We start from the raw sequence: 20,056 nt of genomic DNA, 5'->3' as shown, positions 1-20,056 counted from the left end.
TCATGTTGAGCTCCACAAGACACATAATAAGTAACCTCTCTCCTCAAGCAAAACTTGACTCTCTTTATACATGAAGGCATAACCTGGTACCTTAAAGGCTGATGAAATGACACCTAAATGATGTCATAGTCATATACTAAAGAATTTTATGTAGTCTTTTCTCCTACAGTTTCTTGAATTAAAATGTCATAGAATACAATGACTGATGGGAAGAGGTAAGTGGAATATTTCTTGGGAGATGCTCTATTCCTAATTTGATAGTGTGAATCAGAAATCCCTCAAAAGTAAAAAAAAAAAAAAAAAGTGTGACTTTTTTTTTCTTTTATAAAAAGCTGGGGAACACTTATAACCAATTGCAAGGCCTTTATTTTTTCTAAAGGAAAAATTCAAAGTAAAAAGGAAATAAATGCTATTTCAGAGAGGATAGTCCTCTAGGTGGACAGAACAGGCTCTGATAATGAAACCTCCGAAGATAAAACAAAACCACCAAACAGAAGTAAAATCCCACACAGGCAGGAAGAAAATCCTCAGATTAAAGTTGTGCATAATAACTACAGGGAAATCAAGTATTTTGCATTGCATTTGTTCTATTTCTTTACTCTCCTTTAATGGAAAATAATTCACTTACCCTTTGGGTTTTGGTTTTGTGTGGGGAGTGGGGTCCTTTATGAAAGTGATTTTTTTTTAAACCCAAGCCGGTTGTTGTATAGAGTATTCCACAACTTGAATTTACCTGATTATTTCCTCATTATTAGATTCAGAATTTTTTAAAATTTCTTTAATATAATACATAGCTGATTTTGTACCCTCATTCACACATCACATAGGAAAGCCATAGAAAGAAAAAAAAGCCCAGCCAGTGTGGCTCCGTGGTTGAGCATCGACCCATGCACCAAGAGGTCGCTGGTTTGATTCCCAGTAAGGGCACATGCCCAGGTGTAAGCCAAATCCCCATGAGGGGCATGCAGGAGGCAGCCAACCGATGTTCTCTCATCGATGTTTCTCTCTCTCTCTCTCCCTCTCCCTTCCTTTCCAGAGTCAATAAAGAAAAAAAAAATTTTTTTAAGAGAAAAGAAAGTCTATTTGTCCTTTCCTTGATGAAGTTAGGTTTGATTACTTAATTAAGATGGTGTTCATTAAATTTCTTCATGAAAAATGTCCTTTTAGTTTGTAATTAGGAAATGATTACTTTTATCGCCATTATCACAATTATACAAATTACCATCATCTCTTCATAGGACTCCTGTAGTAGCCACCTAACAGAATTCCACACCACTAGAGTTGGTCCCATCAAACTCCAGTGGTCAATGAAATTCTTTAACAATATACTTAGAATCACCTTTCTCTCCTGCCTAAAACACTAAGTGTTTACATTGTACTAAAAAAGAATCATAGATGTATAATAAAATAGAAATTATGAGCTCAAGGATAGAATTATGGGAGAAAAAGATGGCCTAACACATACCTGTTGAATCAGAATACCACAAAAGGTTATGCTAGACTTCTCCTAAGTAAGCTAAAAGAAAAGAAAAAGCTTAAGAGATATTCATCTGAACATCAATTAATTTACTTCTCCAACAAAATAAAACTTTAACATCCTTTAAATAAAAATAACAAAATCCAAACATACAATATATCATTCACACTGTCTACAACCCAATCAAAATTTAAGAGACATGTGGAAAGGCAAAATGTGATCCGTATCAGAATAAAAAATACTTAACAAAAACAAACTCACAAATAAAGAACCTTAAAACAGCTATTAAAAATAATACTATAGCCTGGCTGGTGTGGTTCAGTAGTTGAGTATCAACGCATGCACCAAGAAGTCACCAGTTCAATTCCTGGTCAGGGCACATGCCCAGGTTGTGGGCCAAATACCCAGTGGGGACATGCAGGAGGCACCAATCGATGTTCTCTCTCATCGATGTTTCTATCTCTCTCCCTCTCCCTTCCTCTCTCTGAAATAAATAAAAACATATTTAAAATACACACACACAGACACACACGGAAAACCATAAGACCACATAAGCAGATGCAGAAAAAGCATTTGACAAAATCCAAAACCCAATGAGTTCAGCATACTAGGAATAAAATGAAATTTCTTAGACTTCATAAAGAAAATTTACAAAAAACCTATAGCTAACCTCATACTTAATGGTGAGAATCTAGATACTTTCCCCCTAAGATCAGAAAAAAAAGTAAGGATGCCCCGCCCCCTCTTAGCGCTCCTATTCAACATGCTACTACAGATCCTAGCTTAAGCATTAAGACAAGAGAAAGGTAAACAAACTGGGAAGAAAAAAAATAAAACTCGTCATTAGCAAGTAATATGACTGTCTGGGGGTTTGGGGGGGGGGGGCTCAAAGAATCAGCAACCACCACCAAAAATAAAACTTCTAGAACTAAAATGTGATTATAGCAAAGTCACAGGATATAAAAGTTTATTGCATTCCTATATAGCAGCAATGAAAACTTGAAGTTTAAAACTAAAACCACAATATCATTTACATTAACACCAAAAAATAGAATATGTATGCATAAATCTAACAAAATATGAATAGTGTCTAAATGAGGAAAATTATGAAATTCTAATGAGTGAGATTTAGGAAGATCTAAATAAATGGAGAAATACTCCAGGGCATGGAAAGAAAGATTCAATATTGTTAAGATATCAATTTTTCCCAACTTGATCTATAGATTCAATGCAATTCCAATAAAAATCCAGGTTATTTGTGGATATCAACAAACTAATTTTAACATCATAGAGAAATAAAAAGCACCAGAATGGCCAATGCAATATGAAATGAGAATAACAAATTCAAAAAACTGGCATTACCCAACTTCAAGATTTATTATAAAGCTACAGTAATCAAACCAGCATGGTATTGGTAAAAGAACAGACAAATTAATCCATGGAATAGAGAGCCCAGAAATAGATCCACACAAATATAGTCAACTGATCTTTCAAAAAGGAGCAAAAGCAATGCATTGAAGAAAAGAAAGTCTCAACAAATGGTGTTATAGAACTAGAGTTCCATATGCAAAAGAAAAGAATCTAGATAGCCCTCACACTTTCACAAAAGTTAACTTAAAGTGGATCATAGACCTAAATATACAATACAAAACAATAGACTTTCTAAAAGATAAATAAATAGGAGAAAAATCTAGGTGACCTTGGTTTTGGCAATAAATTTTTACATACAACACCAAAAGCGCAATCCATGAAAGAAAAATGTTGATAAAGTGGACTTCATTAAAATTAAACACTTCTGCTCTGCAAAATGAAATACAAAACCCTCTTAAGAGAATAGATACAAGTTATAGACTAGGAGAAAATATTTGCAAAACATACCTGGTAAAGAACTGGTATCTAAAATATACAGGAATCTTAAAACTCAAAATAAGAAAACAAACAATTCAATTTAAAAATGGGTAAAAGATCCAGCCAGTGTGGCTCGGTGATTGAGCGTTGACCCATGCACCAAGAGGTGGCCAGTTCAATTCCCAGTCAGGACACATGCCCAGGTTGTGGGCCCGATGCCCAGTCGGGGGCATGCAGGAGATGGCTGATCAATGTTCTCTCTCATGGATGTTTCTATCTTTCTCTCCCTCTCCCTTCCTCTCTCTCTAAAATCAATAAAGGAAAAAAAAATTGTTTTTAAATGAGTAAAAGATTTGAACAGACATCTCAACAAATAAGATACAAGAAGGCAAATGAGCATATGAAAAGATGCTCAATGTGATATGTCATCAGAGGAACACAAATTAAATCAATAATACTACACACCTTATTACAATGGCTAGTATCCAAAACACTGACATCAAATGCTGTTCACTGCTGGTAAAAATGTAAAATGACCTTACCTAAAGCTAAACAAATATAGTTTTACCATATGACCTAGAGGTCATACTCCAATTGAGTTAAAAATTTATGTCCACACAGAACCTGCACACAAATGTTTACAGCATCTTTATTCATAATGACCAAGAACTAGAAACAACCAAGATATCTTTCAAAAGGTGAATGGATAAACACACTGTTGTATATCCATACAATGGGATGTTACTCAACTAAAAAGAAATGAGAAAAGACGAGGAGAAACCTTAAAATGCATCTTGCTAAGTGAAAGAAGTTAATCTGAAAATGCTGCAGACTGTAGGATTCCAACTACATTCTGGAAAAGGCAACAGTATCCTTTTGGATTAGCAGATTTAAGATTGAGGTGATGCACATTTACATCAACAGTATCTTCGGGCTATAATTATCCAGCAACTAGAATGTAAACATGTATGTGTTGTAGTCCAACTATGAATTATTTATATCTCTACTACTACTGAAGATATATAATCTCTTTAGAAAGGTACCTGTGGGTGATCCTTATTATCGCTGAGTTTTTCCCACTGAAAAATAAAAAAGTTTTTTCCAATAGAATAATAAAGAAAGGTATAGAAGAAGAAACAATAAAACAAGAGAAAGATGATAGACTGAGAGGAACAAAAAAGAGAGGTAGTGGAATAAAATATAATATGGTAAAAAACAGAGAGCAAATTTGTGAAATTATGCTTAAACCCAAATGTGTATGTTGCAGTAATAAAAGAAAATGTAGATAGCCAAATGACAGTGGCAAAGAAAAAGAAAGTGGATACAGAACTAATGTTCCCATCTCCCAGGAATTATCATTCTGACCTCAAATGACCACATTACTTAAATAATAGGAAAACAGCAAAATAAAAACCTCATTCTTTAACAGGTTTCACACAAAAAACACTTTAGTACCATTTTCCTCAACACAATTTTTCTCAAGCATTTTCTTTTTAAATCTCCTTAGCATATTAAATATATGCTAGTCTTCTACTGAAGACTAAATTGGCAAATAAATTAACAGGATATAGGATTGAGAAAAGGGTATAAATAAAGTATTTTTTCAAAGGTTTCTTCCATATATCTTTAGCCACAGAGTCATATACCACATGTGAAAAATTATCTAAGCAGCATGAAATAGAGGAAATAAAATATTTCAGGGCTTAGCCAAGTACTTTTTATCCCTCTGAAGTATTAAAAATTTGTTCTTCCATATAAAAAAGCATGAGCAATTTTTGTTGTTGTTGTTATACCACGCCAAGAGGAAGATAGGAAGGAGAGGCAAAGAAAAACAGCCAGGGTAGAAAAGAAAGCATAACCCTAATTCTTTTTTTGTTTTGTTTTGTTTTTTTGTTTTTTTATCCTCACCCGAGGACATTTTTCCATTTTTTTGTTCAGATAGAGTGGGAAGGAGAGAGAGGAAGAGAGAGAGAGAGAGAGAGAGAGAGAGAGAGAGAGGGAGAGGGAGAGGGAGAGGGAGGAGGAGGGGGAGGGGGAGAGGGAGGGGGAGAGGGAGGGGGGAGGGGGAGAGAGGGAGAAACATCCACGTGAAAGGGACACTTCGAGTGGTTGCCACCCACACGACTCAATCAGGGCCAGGGACAAACTGCAACCGAGGTACGTGCCCTTAGCGGGAACCAAAGCCAGGTCTCTCTGGACTGCAGGCCGAGGCTCCAACCGCTTAGCCAAACTGGCGAGGGCTAATTCTTACATATTAATCAGAAGACTAATATCAAGAAGAAACATACAGGAAAGCCTAACTTGCAAAAAATAAGATATGCCCTACCATAGTTTAGTGTCAAGGCAATAAGGTTCAGTAAAAGACTTTCATACAGCCTGCTGGTGTGGCTCAGTGGTTGAACATCGACCCATGCACCAAAAGATCACCAGTTTGATTCCTGGTCAGGGCACACACCTGGGTTGTGGGCCAGGTCCCCATTGTGGGGTATGCAGGAGGTGGCCAATCAATGTTCTCTTTCATTGATGTTTCTCTCTCTCTCTCCCTCTCCTTCCTTTCTCTCTAAAATCTATAAAGACTCATACATTTGAATCTTAGAGTCCTAAAAACCTTCCATCAATCCAGTCTAATGAATTGAACAGCAGTAGTCATTTAAAAGTACATGCTACATTTACTTGAATGATCCTAGATTTTGTTTTTAATTATCTATTTGCTGAGAGTTTATCATGGTACACTTAATATTCCTGCTCTTTCCTGGTATCTCCATTACAAAATTGAAGAATAAGGGGAAAAATAGTAAGAAAATTATTGTCAAATCATTATCTACAAATATTGTGAAAGAACTTTAAAATGTGTAATTATACTTAATTCATTTGTATACTTACACATACATTTCTATTTGAATTCATTCACTGAATAACCAGTTGCTAAATTTATACTAGGTAATGATCACTGTTGTAAGTAATAGAAATTTAAAGGAAACTAACCCATGAGCAATTTTACTATAAAATAATAACTAAATAAACATAAAACAATCACTTGCAAAAAAAAAAATTTATTTAATGCATGGACTCCTACACTATTTTAAGAGAAAAGCAATTCATCAAGATAATTCAATAAAAGAGGCAAAGGGTTATTTCCAAATCAAACTAAGACCTGTGAACATTGCAATACAAGGAACACACTTTATGAGATATTTCTCCAGTTTGACATTATTTTCTCCTTTCCTCTAAAAATTCTGAATCACTTTTTCACTCTTCCCTTTAATAGTTAATTGAGGGGGAAAAAATGTGTATTCCATTGTTGGGTAAAATGTTCTATATACATATCTATAAGTTCTGATTGGTTTTTAGTGATGTTCAAGATTTCTATTTCCTTATTGATCCTCTCTGTGGATATTCCTAAAGTGGAATACTGAATTCTCCAATTATTTTGTAGAACTGTCTGTTCCTTCTTTCAATTATGTCAATGTTCACTTCATATATTTTTTATCTTTGCTGCTTGGTACATATATGTTTATAATAATCAGTATATAATGTTTTTCTTTGTCTCTTTCAACAGTTTTAAACCTATTTTGTCTTATATTAGTATAGCCACCGCAGCTCTATTTTTTTTATTATTATATTTTTTTAATCCTCACCCAAGGACATTTTTCCTTTTTTTTTGTTCAGATAGAGTAGGAGGGAGAGAGAAAGAAAAACATCGACGTGAAAGGGACATATTGAGTGGCTGCCACCCGCAAGACCCAACCAGGGCCAGGGACAAACCTCAACCAAGGTACATGCCCTTAGCGGGAACCGAACCCGGGTCTTTCAGGACCGCAGGCCAACGCTCTAACCGCTGAGCCAAACGGGCCAGAGCCCAGCTATCTTTTAGTTACTACTTTCATGGGATATCTTTTTCCATCCTTTCCCTTTCAATTTATTTCTGTCTCTGAATCTAATGATTTTCTTGTTGACAGCATATAGTTGGATCATGTTTTTTATCCATTCTGCTAATATATGCCACAGTGAGATATCATTTCACACACACTAGGATAACCATAATAAAAATAATAATTTTAAAAAGCAACAAAATACCAAGTATTGGCAAGAATCTGAAAAAACTGAAACCCTCATACATTGCTGGTAGTAATGTAAAATGGTTCAGCTGCTGTATAAAAAACAAAAACAAAAAACTTTGATGGTTCCTCGAAAAGCTAAATATAGAATTACCATATAAATTCAGCAGTTCTCCAACTAGATATATACCCCCAAAAATTGAAAACATGTACACACATGTTTCAGAGCTACACTATTTCCAATAGTCTAGAAGTGGAAATGGCCCAAATGCCATTCCACAGGTGAATGAATAAACAAAATGTAGTATGTACATACACAAAATATAATTAAGTCATAGCCCTAGCCAGTTTGGCTCAGTGGTTAGAGAGTCAGTGCACGGACCAGAGAGTCCTGGGTTCGGTTCCCGCTAAGGGCACGTACCTCGGTTGCAGTTTGTCCCCACCCCGTTTGGGATCGTGTGGGTGGCAACCACTCAATGTGTCTCTCTCTCACATCAATGTTTCTCTCTTTCTCTTCCCCCCTTCTCTCCTGCTCTATCTGAAGATAAATGCAAAAATGTCCTCTGGCGAGGAAAAAAGAAAAAACAAAGAAAATCCAGTTATAAAAAGGAATGCAGTACTGATACATGGTAAAACATGGATGAACTTTGAAAACATAACTCTAAGTGAAAGAAAGTAGACGAAAAAAGGTCACATGTATGACTCCATTGATATGAAATATCCAGAATAGGTAAATCCATAGAGACAAAAAGTAAATTAGTGGTTGCCAGGAACTAGGGAGAAAAGTAGTGAATACTAATGGATACAGAGTTTCTTTTGGGGGTAATGAAAATATTTTGGAATTAGACAGTAGTGATAGCTGTGCAACCTTGTGACTACACTAAAAACCATTCCGTTGTACATTTTGAAGGGCTAAATTATAGTATTTAAGTTTTATCTTAATTTTTAAAAGTCTAATCTTTAGTATAAAAATTTAGAACAGGTTGCCTCTGGACGTGGGGAATAGGGAGTGTGAGGACTGACTTGTAAGGAGGATGAGGGAACTGGGGAGACAGTAATGTTCAATATCTTGGTGGGGTTTTGGATTATACAGATAATGCATTTATCGAAATAAACATATACAGACAAAATAAATTCACATTACTGTATAAACATATACAGTATCAGTTACATGAATTCAGTTAATGATATTTATATTGAAGTATTTATTGAGATGCACAATGATATCTGCAATGTACGAATATTAAGATGAATTAACAAATGAATAGATAAGTGGTAAAGCAAATCTAGCAAAAGATAAATAGTGGAATCCTGGTGTTGGGTATACAGACATACAATGGAAAATTCTTTCAAAATGTCATATGGGTGAGATTTTTCAAAATAATATATTGATAAGAAAGTTAACAAACAAGAAAAATATCCAAAAGTCATAAATACTATGCAGAAATTTAGAATATGGGGATAAGACAGAATGACTAAGTGGCAATATTAGAGGGTCTTCCTTTGAAGACATAACATTTAAGCCAAGAGGCAATGGGCCATCCATGTGAGGACATCAGCAAGGCTGCCTTCCTCCAAAAAAGAAATTCTTATTTTATGGCCCTGAAATTTGGTGTGTTCCAGAAAACCAGTGTGACTGGAGCATAGCAGGCATGGAAGAGAGTAGTATACAATCAGATCAGAGAGAAGGGTGGTGATTTGTAGTCAAGGAATTTTTACTTTATCTAAGTGCAATGGAAAGCCTTTGGAGGATTTAAAGCAGGGATAGGGTGAAATAAGATAAATGTGTCTCTATTATTTAGCGTTCTAAAATATCACACTGACTGCTATATGAAGAATGCTTTGAAGTGTTTTTAAAAAGTAGAGAAATTATCGTTATAGTCTCTGCAAGGACCATGGTAGTTTGAAGGAGAGTGTTGGTAGTAAAGATAGTGAATATGCAAGATATTTTGAGTGAAGAACTGACAGTATCTATTGATAGATTGACAATAGAATGCCAGAGGGGGAAAGCACCAGGATAGATCTTGGATTTCAGTTACTGAGTAAATGAAGTGACATTTATTGAGACGTAGAAATGTAGAAGAAGCGGGTTTGGAGTATGGTGGACCTAAGGATCAAAAAATTTTATTTAAATTGAGCATGATTTGTGATTTTAGGTAAGACCAGCAAAAGAATAAGAATAATCTGGAAGTTATTAAAAGACAGGTTTGAGATTTATAATTTCTTTTCCTTTTAAGAATCAATTTTGGCTTAATTATATTAAGGACCTTTGATCAAACTTAATCAGTAAAAAGATCAAACTTTAATGCAAATCAAGCTCACTTGTTTCTGTTGTCTATCTCTGGGGTTAAAGATAAACTGAGGATCAAGAGCCCTGTATCTTTAAATTTAGAGAGGTCAAAGGGGGAAAAAATCAGGAGAGAGAATGAGAAAGAAAAGAAAGACTAAAACACAAGTACTTGGAAGTAACATATTAAGTCTTAACTGTCTCTCACCCAGTCAATGATAAGAGACTGTCTGTGTCTTTAATTCCACATATAACATGCTTAAGTGCTTTACAGTATTTTAAACAAAGTGGTGACTCATGTTTTAGCTATCATCCTTTAATCCTATTAGTTTAGCCAAAGTATAATGAAAAATCCATGGTTTTTAGAGCTAAATGAACCTACATTTAAAGCAGGCCCACCACTCAGTAGTTCTGTGACCTTGAGCAAATTACTTACCATTTCTAATCCTTAGTTACTTAAATGTAAATGAAAATAATTAACCCAAGAATTAGCATTAGAAATAACATTCACAAAGTGCCTGGACAGGGAAAGAATGCTCCATAAACAAGAGCTACTATTATGTAAAAGACACCTAATTCATCAATGCTCAATGCAGTTAGTTTCCTCCTTTGGCGGAATAGATTCCAGTTTCCAGAAGAGAAGTAAAGACATCAGAGAGGAGGGGACCACACAAAAGATGATCAATTTCATTTTCACCATGTAACACAGAAAGAAGTAAAGTAGAGAAATCTATGAGCAACTAAGCCACAAGGACAATCACAACTTGTTTAGAAGTAGGAACATATTTTCCCATGGAAGCAATGTTCAGTTCAACTCTTAGATGAACTCACAAAGGCTCATTGAAATCATGATGTAGTTAAAATGTGATATATCTCAATGAAATTAGTATAAAACAAAACTGATGAATCATCAAACAGTACAGAAAACCAAGAGACTTCAATAATATGCAATTTCATTTATTTTGAAAGCTGACAATTGAGGAAAAAAGGTTTTATGGGAGGTTTCCGTGGTGATTTAGGGAAATTCCAAAAGCTTTATAAAGCTGATGACCCTGGTTCTTTATTATGTTTTATTTTACTTCAAATTTTATGGCTTCTCTTTCTTTCAGTATATGCAAAACACTAGCACCCTTATACTCAATAACCATGATTGCAATCATTTATTTTACAAATGTAAAGGAGTAATTGGGAAAAAATTAGGAGATAGGAAAGGAGTCATAAAGGATGAGCCCAAATATAAAGAAAAGAGCCTGAGATTGGATTGGGTAACCTCAGTAGTGAGAAACTGAAAGGCGAAAGGCGGGTAAAGCACAGCATTAACATAGTAAGGGAGGAAAACCAAGGGATGAGAACTGGTCAGAGTCCCAACATGACTCACTGGTTATTTTAAAAGGTCACAGAAGATTATTTTTTAAAAGTAGAAGACAAGACATGAAAGCAAGCAAAGCAATCTGCAGCCTGCTGTTTATACAAAGGAAATGCTCAAGAGTTCAAAATATGGCACGCCAACGTAATTCAAGATTTTCTTCTCAACCCTTTTTATTTCTTGAAATTCCTCCAACTATTGCCCTTTTATGTAGATACTATTCTGATAATAGTATTATTATAGCCTATTGTGTAGATAGTAACAATAGTATATAAATTAGAATTAGAAAGACAACTTTTGAACTAAAAAAGTCTACAACAGAATAAAATGAAATTATTTTAGGAAAGTCCTCAAAAGCAAGCAGGTAGGCTATGAGGAATGCCAGTGATTTCAAACCACAGAGAAAAGCATTTGATTTTCTAAAAAAATAAACCACAAATCAGTTCCATGTAGTCCAACTTCTTCACCAATCTAGCAAATCTTCCTGTGAAATACTGAAAAGCTATTTGAAAATGTTGATGAGCCTGGAGAAATGATTAGTGAAAAGTAAATAGGATTTTCTAGGGCCTAGCCTTAAATCCAGGACCTATATTATTAAGATAAATGTTTTCAAAACAAACTAACAACAAAACACAATATGAGCCAAACCCAAATAATTTTCCAGACCCAACTAGAAACAAGGACAGATATCTTTTTAGATCACTGAAGAACTGCTAAATTTGCCTGTTCCTATTGAAAAGAATATATTTACTAATAAAAGTGGTCACTTTCAGACCAAGAAGATATTTCTACAAATCACAACTATATAAACTTTGCCAAATCAAATGCTCTCCAAATGAACAAAGTAATTCTAACTGATCGATCTAAATGATAAAACAGAACTAAAGGTTCATATGAGAGGCTAAAAAGCTTGGCCCTATCAGTGTAGAAAAGCTAAGAAGATGTTGTGAATTCTTGACTACCCAGTGTTGTCTAATTTCTCGCATATCTACAATATCTATCAAGCACAAACAAATACTAATTTGATTAACAAAGCTGTAAAGTTATTTCATAGCCTTGCTAATCCTTAACAGTGTACCCTCACACATTTTCTTAATTAACAGATAGTGAAAATAAAATAGTTGTCATGAGCTCCAGAAATTTTTTTTTTTTTTTTTTGGTACATGCCCCTAGCAGGAACCGAACCCGGGACTTTCTGGTCTGCAGGCTGATGCTCCAACCACTAAGCCAAACCGGCCAGGGCTCCAGGAATATTTTTGAAAATACAGAGTTGAGAAACACTTTGCCTGGAACAATTATGCCAAAACAGTCATTAAAATGTGCTTCGGTTTATCTTTTACTCCAATTTAGAATACTCAGTTCTAACTACTCACATTCTATTTTCTCTTTCCTAGCAACATTGTAGATATTTAATATCTTAGGAACGGCAAAAACTTGAAGAGCTTTGTCAAATATGATATATTCATTTTAATCATATATGTTCTTAATTTTAATAAGTTGCATTCAACTACATACATATAAATTTACATTACATTCAATCTCAAGAATTCTTAAGACAATTAATTCTTTAATTAGCCAGTGATTTCATCATATAAAAGAGCTATAATTAAGGACAAATTACTCTTTATATTCACTTTAATAATAGAATATGGTAATTCGGCAGATAAATTCTTTCAGAGCGACAACTTATCAGAAATCTAAACTATTAAAATATTATTTGCTCTATGGGAATTTCTTATTATATACTTACTCAACCATATCTGCTAAAAGACATAGAAACCCTACCAAGGTTAATTTAAGAACTTACCAATTTCCCTTGCAATTCTGACAGCTTCATCTGCATCCTGTAAAAGCAGGAAATGAGACCCAACATTAATCCCATCAGCCATTGCACAATGTCTTCAGGGCAGTCATATATTGCACTACTGTCTCCTCTGATTCATTTAATGTTCAATTTTACAACCTTCTAACTCTTTTCATTCAGAGAAATGTAAAATTAATACCATAAGTGGAATGTAAATTCTACCTCATCACTATTATAGTAAGAAACTCAAAGCAATTTGAAATGAGCCGGCAGGAAGCACTACCAGAATCGCCAAATGATTTGGTGCAGTTGCTGGAATTTAATGGCAGAATTTAGATGTTTACAATCAATACTAAATCATAAATCAGATCATTAAAGCTTGTCCACAGCCAGCTTGTTTCTGTCCCTCTATTTATATGTCATGTTTTCCTAGATTCTGTCAGCAGGGGGAGTTGATTCTCTATTGTTTGGGAGAAGCTCAATAGATTTTCCAGAAATAAAAAAGTAAATTCCCAATATCTATAGGAATTGTCAATTGTTCTCCCCCAAAAAATCTTTCCGATATATCCATTACTTTTTCTTTCTTCTTTTTATTTCACATTTTTTTCAACATTTTATCTTTAAAACCTTAAATTCAACAAACCAACCAGTGGGGGGAAGAAACTTCCAAAAAGCGAAAAAAAGAAAATGCATTCCAAAACAGTCAAAGTAGGAGTTTATGAATGTAAGGATTAGTTATTGCTAAATATCAACCAATGCCACCGAAAAAAACAAAAACTTCCCTTGAATCTAAATCATTTCACTGATCATGGACTCTCACCGAATATGCTTCACATAGGACACACTTGAAACATTTCCCCATCTAACAACAAAGAGAAAGCTGAAAAGAAGGTGTTAAATGCAAGCCTTCTAGTGAATTTAACTTTTTTTTTATAATTCAGTGACATAAACTAGCAATCACAATGAATAACAGTAATGTTTTGAAAGCACTAGCACATAAGATGCCTGAATTTTTTAGAAAATAACTTAAAAATATTAAAGGGAAGGCATTTTTAAAAGCTTTTAAGCAAACACTTTAAAAATGTAGAGTAACCAAGTCAGAATCCTTCCCCAAAAGGGGGAGCAGGGGATGTTTATAACTGGTTCATTTATGTCTAATAAAAAAAATCTTCCTTAAAAGTCTTCAGTACCTAATAACATCCCCTGAATAAGGAGGTTGGCAGGGGAAGTTGTCAGAAAAATTTAATTTCCTTTCATTAGCCAGTCTGCTCCACAAATAGGTGCTTGTTAAGTTCAAAGCAGTCCTGAAAGCGACATCAGTTTTAAGTCTTTTTTTTTTTTACTCCGAGCAGTCACATCTGCTAATGAGATTTTCCAAATAACAATTGTTTCAAGTCAGAGATAAATCTATACCTCCCACTCTACTCCCCCCCCCCCCCCCAAAAAAAATCAAGGTTTACTGCTTTATTACACCTTGCTGTTTTCGCTGACTCTACATTCTCCAAATTTTAACTTAAAGGGATAAAAATCCATGAAAAGGGTCATTTAAGAATGTTAGTGGTTTCCACACATTGAGTTTGAAGGTTCTTTGTTCAAGCCAGTGACAGTTATTGGAGAATACTTCCCCTTAATAGCCTCTCTGTCAGGAAGTGTTAAACCTGCCAAATGTGGACAATTAGTGCCTCGAGAACAAAATGCAGGAAGAGTGCTGGCTGCCGGGACTGGGTTATAAGAAGCTGAGGAGGAAACTTTTAACATGTCTTTTCTCTCAAAATTGTAATAGTGTACTGGCAAAAGATATTCTGAGAGAAAATAAACTGCTGTCTAAAACGTTTGTTACCTTGAGAGAACTAACGGGCAGATGTTAAAAGATAAGTCCTAGAATTCATTAGTTATATTTTATCATTATTTATATATACACATATTATGAATGTGTATATATAGATATGTTTATACAAAGCAAAACTTCTAAGAATTCTTTAACTGCCACAAATCCAACACTTCTATAAACTGCCACAAAATAATCTTGTCTTTCAACTAATCAGTATGCTTAAGTTTTCTTACTATAAAAAGCAAATTCTAATCAATGAAACTCCAAGTGAAATCACACTGCTTTAAAAATTGATTTTTCACTTGTCATTCATTCATCCCAAAATATTTTATTGAGGACATATTATAGACTGGACATTAAAAAACTATTATCAGTTTCAACAATAAACTATTAAATACACTCAGCTCCAATATGTTCTTCAGCACATTTAGTTTTATTATCAGACAATATAAAACTACTTTTAAAGAGACAAAAAGCTCTCTTATGCAGCTCTAAATTCAGTGGCACTAACTGACATCACACAGTATAACCTCCCTATAAGGCTATAGGCAGAAAATATTTTTTTAATAAAAATTTTAAATCAACAAGAAAACCAAAAATCATCAGGCAATGTGAGCAAATAATTAAATATGAAGTTTACATAAAGTAAAATCTAAAAGGATAATATATAAAATTTGTTCAACTTTAGTCATAAATTTAGACATACAAATTGAAACAATGAGACAGCACTTTCCCTCTGCCGATTTGATAATAACCAGCAGTGATAACCTGAAGGTAAACTAGCACCACTCTCACTACTGATGGAATAAAATGGTGCAATTGTTTTTATAAGAAATTATCAGTATTTATCAAAAGTTTGAGGATATATATCTTTCAATCCAGCAGTTTCATTTTTAGTAAGTTGTCCTGTATATACACTCATACATACACAGAGATACGCAAACATTTATTATTTTCATTTTGTTAGTAGTGTTCTGATTAGAAAAGAAAATCAGAAAAAAAACTTAAAAGGTCTGGTACCATATTTAGTAAATATATAAAGTGGAATATTGCATAGCCTTTAAAAGAATGAGATTGATCCACACATTCTTATCTATCCATTTACTCATTAACTCAATAAATATTTACTGGGCAATACTACATGAAATAGTTGTTGCCCTTGTGAAACTTATAGCCTAATGAGAGAAAAAGAAAGTAAACAAATTAATTGAGAATTGAAATAAATGTTACGTGGAAACAGTACTAAGGGAGAGAGTGAGAGGGAGAAACTTTTATATAAACTGCTCAGAAAGTGTTCTTCCAATGGAAAATTCAATTAAAACCTGAAGATAATAAATTCTGCACTCCTACAAAAACAAGATCAGAAAGAAAAGAGCCTAGACAAAAGGAACAATGCATACAAAAACCCTCGATTATCAAGGCACTCAATATGTTCTAGAAATCAAAAAAGACCCATGGCAAAACTGAAGCACAGTAAGGAAGTGGCAGGATAAAACGGGTAGAGGCATGGCCTACTCTGGCAGGGACTAACGGGATTTGGTACAGAATTCCAACTATACAGGGAAATGATGACTCAGATTTAGATTTTAAAAAGATAACTCTATAAGGGATTAAGAAGTACAGAAAAGCCTGGCTGGTGTGGCTCAGTGATTGAGCATCAACCCATGCACCAAGAAGTCACTGATTCCTGGTCAGGGCACATGCCCGGGTTGTGGGTCCAATCCTCAGTGAGGGGTGTGCAGGAGGTGGCCAATCAATGTTCTCGCTCATCAATGTTCCTCTCTCTCTCTCCTCCCTTCCTCCCTCTCTAAAATCAATTAAAAAAAATTTTTTTAAAGAAGAAGTACAATGATAGTTACAAAATACAGGGACATAAAGTACAGCATAGGAAATATAGTTGATATTGTAATAACTATGTATGATGCCAAGTGAGTACTAGATTTATTGGGGGAATCACTTTGTAATGTATATGATTATATAACCACTATGCTGTACACCTGAAACTAATACAAAGTAATATTGAATGAAAACTGCAATTAAAAACTAAAATTTTAAAAAAGCAGAACCACATTAATCAACTTGCGAATGCATAACTGAAGAATAAATTTTGTTATTAAAAGAAAAAAAGCCTGGCTGGTGTGGCTCAGTGGTTGAGCATCAACCCTGCACTAAGAGGTCACTGGTTCGATTCCCAGTCAAGGCACATGCCCAGGTTGAGGCCTGATCCCCAGAGGGAGGCATGCAGGAGGCGGCCAATCGATGTTCTCTCTTATTGATGTTTCTATCTCTCTCTCCCTCTCCTTCCTCTCTCTCTAAAAGTCAATAAAGAAAAAAAGAATTTAAAAATAAATAAGTAAATAAATGAAAATAACTATAAAAATATGCAAAATATAGTATGAATTGTGGAAGGGAAAGCAAGTTACCGGTAATACATATAGTATGACCTTACCTTATCTACATTAAGTCAGAAAAACACATTTGGATGCTCATAAAAGCTTTTGTATGGGCACATACATAAAACTCAGCTTGAGTTACTACTCAAAAGTAGGATTGAGAGTTGGGGAAAGAGGGGAACTTTTATTTATCCTTGTATACCCTTAGATACACATTAACATTTTTCAGAATAAAGATCAAAATTTCATACTACTTTCATAATTTAAATCAATCACACTTGAATGTGTTATCCAAATTATCTAATAAATGTTACCAAAACAAACTAGTATTCCCAAAATCAGCTTAAACTTTTCCTGGCTCCTCACTGCCTTAGAACCAAATTTAAACTCCTTACCCTGGTTTAAATACTTGATCCTGTCTGCCTGTGCCACCAGTTTCATCCCCAGTTGCTATCTACCTTGCACTTTACTCCCCACCACAAAGCCCGGGCATTCCCCCAGCCTTTACACGTCCTACTAGGCCCAGCCAGAAACTCCCTTCTCTTCCACTTCCTTTCACCAAACCAACTCGTATTACTATATGCCACATACTAGGACCTGAAAACACAGGAGGGAAAAAGAAAGGTACCCTCCCAGCCCTCCTGTACTTTACAGTCTAGTGGAAAAGACAGACCTTAAATATGACTGCACGGCAACTAAACAATCATTATTGAGGTGCATGTTATATAGAAGTGAATAAGGCTTGTGACAACAGGGTATCTCTAAATACAAAAACAAAGTTCCAGATCTCAGACATAGTAGTGACTTTGAAAGGAGGTCTAATGAATGAAAGTAGGATGGAACACAGCATGGCTGGGGCCTGAAGAATGAGCCTACATAGAGTTAAGCAGGCCTCACGGGCCACATTAAAAAGACTGAACTTCAGTCTACGAGTAAGTAAATGAGCTCACTCTGTCTGCATTTTGAAAAATTTTAGCATATATATATTTTTTTTAATAAATGTGTTTTATTTATTTATTTATTTATTTATTTATTTATTTATTTATTTATTTTCTTTTATCCCTCCCTGAGGACATTTTTCCATTTTTTGTTCAGATAGAGTGGGAGGGAGAGAGAGACAGAGACAGAGAGAGAGAGAGAGAGAGAGAGAGAGAGAGAAACATCGACGTGAAAGGGTCACATCGAGTGGCTGCTACATGCACAACCCAACCAGAGCCGGAACAAACTGCAACCAAGGTACGTGCCCTTAGTGGGAACCGAACCCAGGTCTCTCTGGACCGCAGGCCAACGCTCTAACTGCTGAGCCAAACCGGCCAGGGCTAGCATATAATTTTATTATTATTATATTATGTGTATTGTCTACCATCTGTACCTCTCTATCCCATTAAAATGTAAGCTCCATAAAGGCAGAAATCTTTAGTTCAGTGATAATTTCAAATACCTAGAACAGTGTGTGATACACAGTAGTTATTCAATAAATCGTTGTTAAATAAAAAGATGGAATGAAGGAATAAACAAATGAATAGTTTAGAAAGAGGCAAGAGGATGTAAGGAGTCCCAGGGGGAAGCAGTAATCTAGATGAGAGCAAAATTGCAAATTTTCTCTTAAACTCAGGGGTGCATGCTTCAGGATTCACCTAAATGCTACTTTCTTTAGAAAGCCTTCCCGTCCTTCCACACCAGGTTAGGTGCCATTGCTGTGGGATCACATTACACTCTGCCCTTCCATTATGACAGCCCCTGTCAAACTTCATCTCCATAAGAGCAATGACTTGATCTGTCTTGCTCATTACTGAATCCCTAGAGCTTAGCAAATCAACACAATCAACACACTATTTGTTGAATGAGTAAACAACTATCCATCAGCTTCCACAGAAATAAGTCTGTTATGATAAGACAATCTCCTAAATGATCCACTCCAATGCCAACAGAACTACTCATCTCCAGAGCATCAATGTTGTAAATGAGTAAACTTATATCAAAGAGATGTAGTAGCTTGATCAAATTCACATATCTAAGTGATATACAGCAAGGAAGTACCACACAGTAGTTCAGAGCAAGGATTCAAGAACCAAACAGGCTTGGGTTTTGCCTCAATTTAAAACAAAGTACATCCGCTGAAATATTGTCGTCGACACTGGGCAAAAGACCAAGTCCGGTATTTACCCTTGCTTCTTAATTGTCAGTCAAGTACTTTCTTCACTGCATCATGCAACTTCAAAAGTTTAAAACTTAGGTTTCTCAGAACCCATTCTTAAATATATATATATAGATAGATAGATAGATAGATAGATAACGGCACCCTGTCATTTTAAAATAAATATCTCATTAATTTAAACAATCAAATTTTACATGACAATAAATGTTCAAATTGAGGGACTACAAGTTTAAGTTATACTAAAATGTAATAATAAACTGGTTCATTTCAATTTACAGATATTAAAATTTATTTAACAGGGCAACCCACTTGGGTCCCCTCCCCACTGCAGGAAGTCTATCTTTCAAATAAACTTTCTTTCTCTTAAAAAAATTTTATTTAATAAAAATGTGAAATACGTATTAAACTTTATGTTACCAAATGCACTTGATTTTTATTTATATAAAATCCATCTCTTTGAAGAAAAACATCATTCCTTCACAAATCCAACTTGGCAACATATGAAGAGAAAGCAAAACAGATTGTTTTGAGCAAAACACTCTTACTTTAGAACATTCTTAAGACAGTTCTCATAGCTAAATTATATGATACACAATACAATACAATACAATACAATATATGGAAATATTAAAGGGATTAAAACAGAAGACTCTGTTCCAGTATTATTCAATAATATTCTATAATACTATTCAATAATAGTATTCTATATTCTATAAATAAATTTTCTAACAGGTGGGACAATAATCCCTCTAAAAATGAAAGAAAATTCTAGTACAAAAATTTCAACAGACTAAAACAAATTGATGCTACCGATACCCTACCCTTATACAATTT

General features: G+C 34.6%; 1 protein-coding gene across 7 annotated transcripts in view; it reads right to left on the bottom strand.

Annotated features, from left to right (window-relative positions):
* The window catches only part of PCCA (propionyl-CoA carboxylase subunit alpha), a 429,374-nt gene that overhangs the window by 249,712 nt on the left and 159,606 nt on the right, over positions 1-20,056 (bottom strand). For 6 of the 7 annotated variants that reach the window (XM_036250623.1, XM_036250627.1, XM_036250628.1 and 3 more), the window contains one exon: positions 12,844-12,880. In XM_036250623.1, coding sequence (XP_036106516.1) covers positions 12,844-12,880 — 37 coding nt within the window. Of the gene's footprint in view, positions 1-1,465; positions 1,485-12,843; positions 12,881-20,056 lie in introns of those variants that run through there. The other variant, XM_036250630.1, reaches the window with a different exon arrangement.

The sequence above is a fragment of the Molossus molossus genome, unplaced genomic scaffold, assembly GCF_014108415.1.
Source record: "Molossus molossus isolate mMolMol1 unplaced genomic scaffold, mMolMol1.p scaffold_m16_p_9, whole genome shotgun sequence".
In the NCBI taxonomy this organism is placed as follows: Eukaryota; Metazoa; Chordata; class Mammalia; order Chiroptera; family Molossidae; genus Molossus; species Molossus molossus.
The sequence above is the reverse complement of the archived record's forward strand: the minus strand, read 5'-3'. Positions and strand labels throughout refer to the sequence as shown.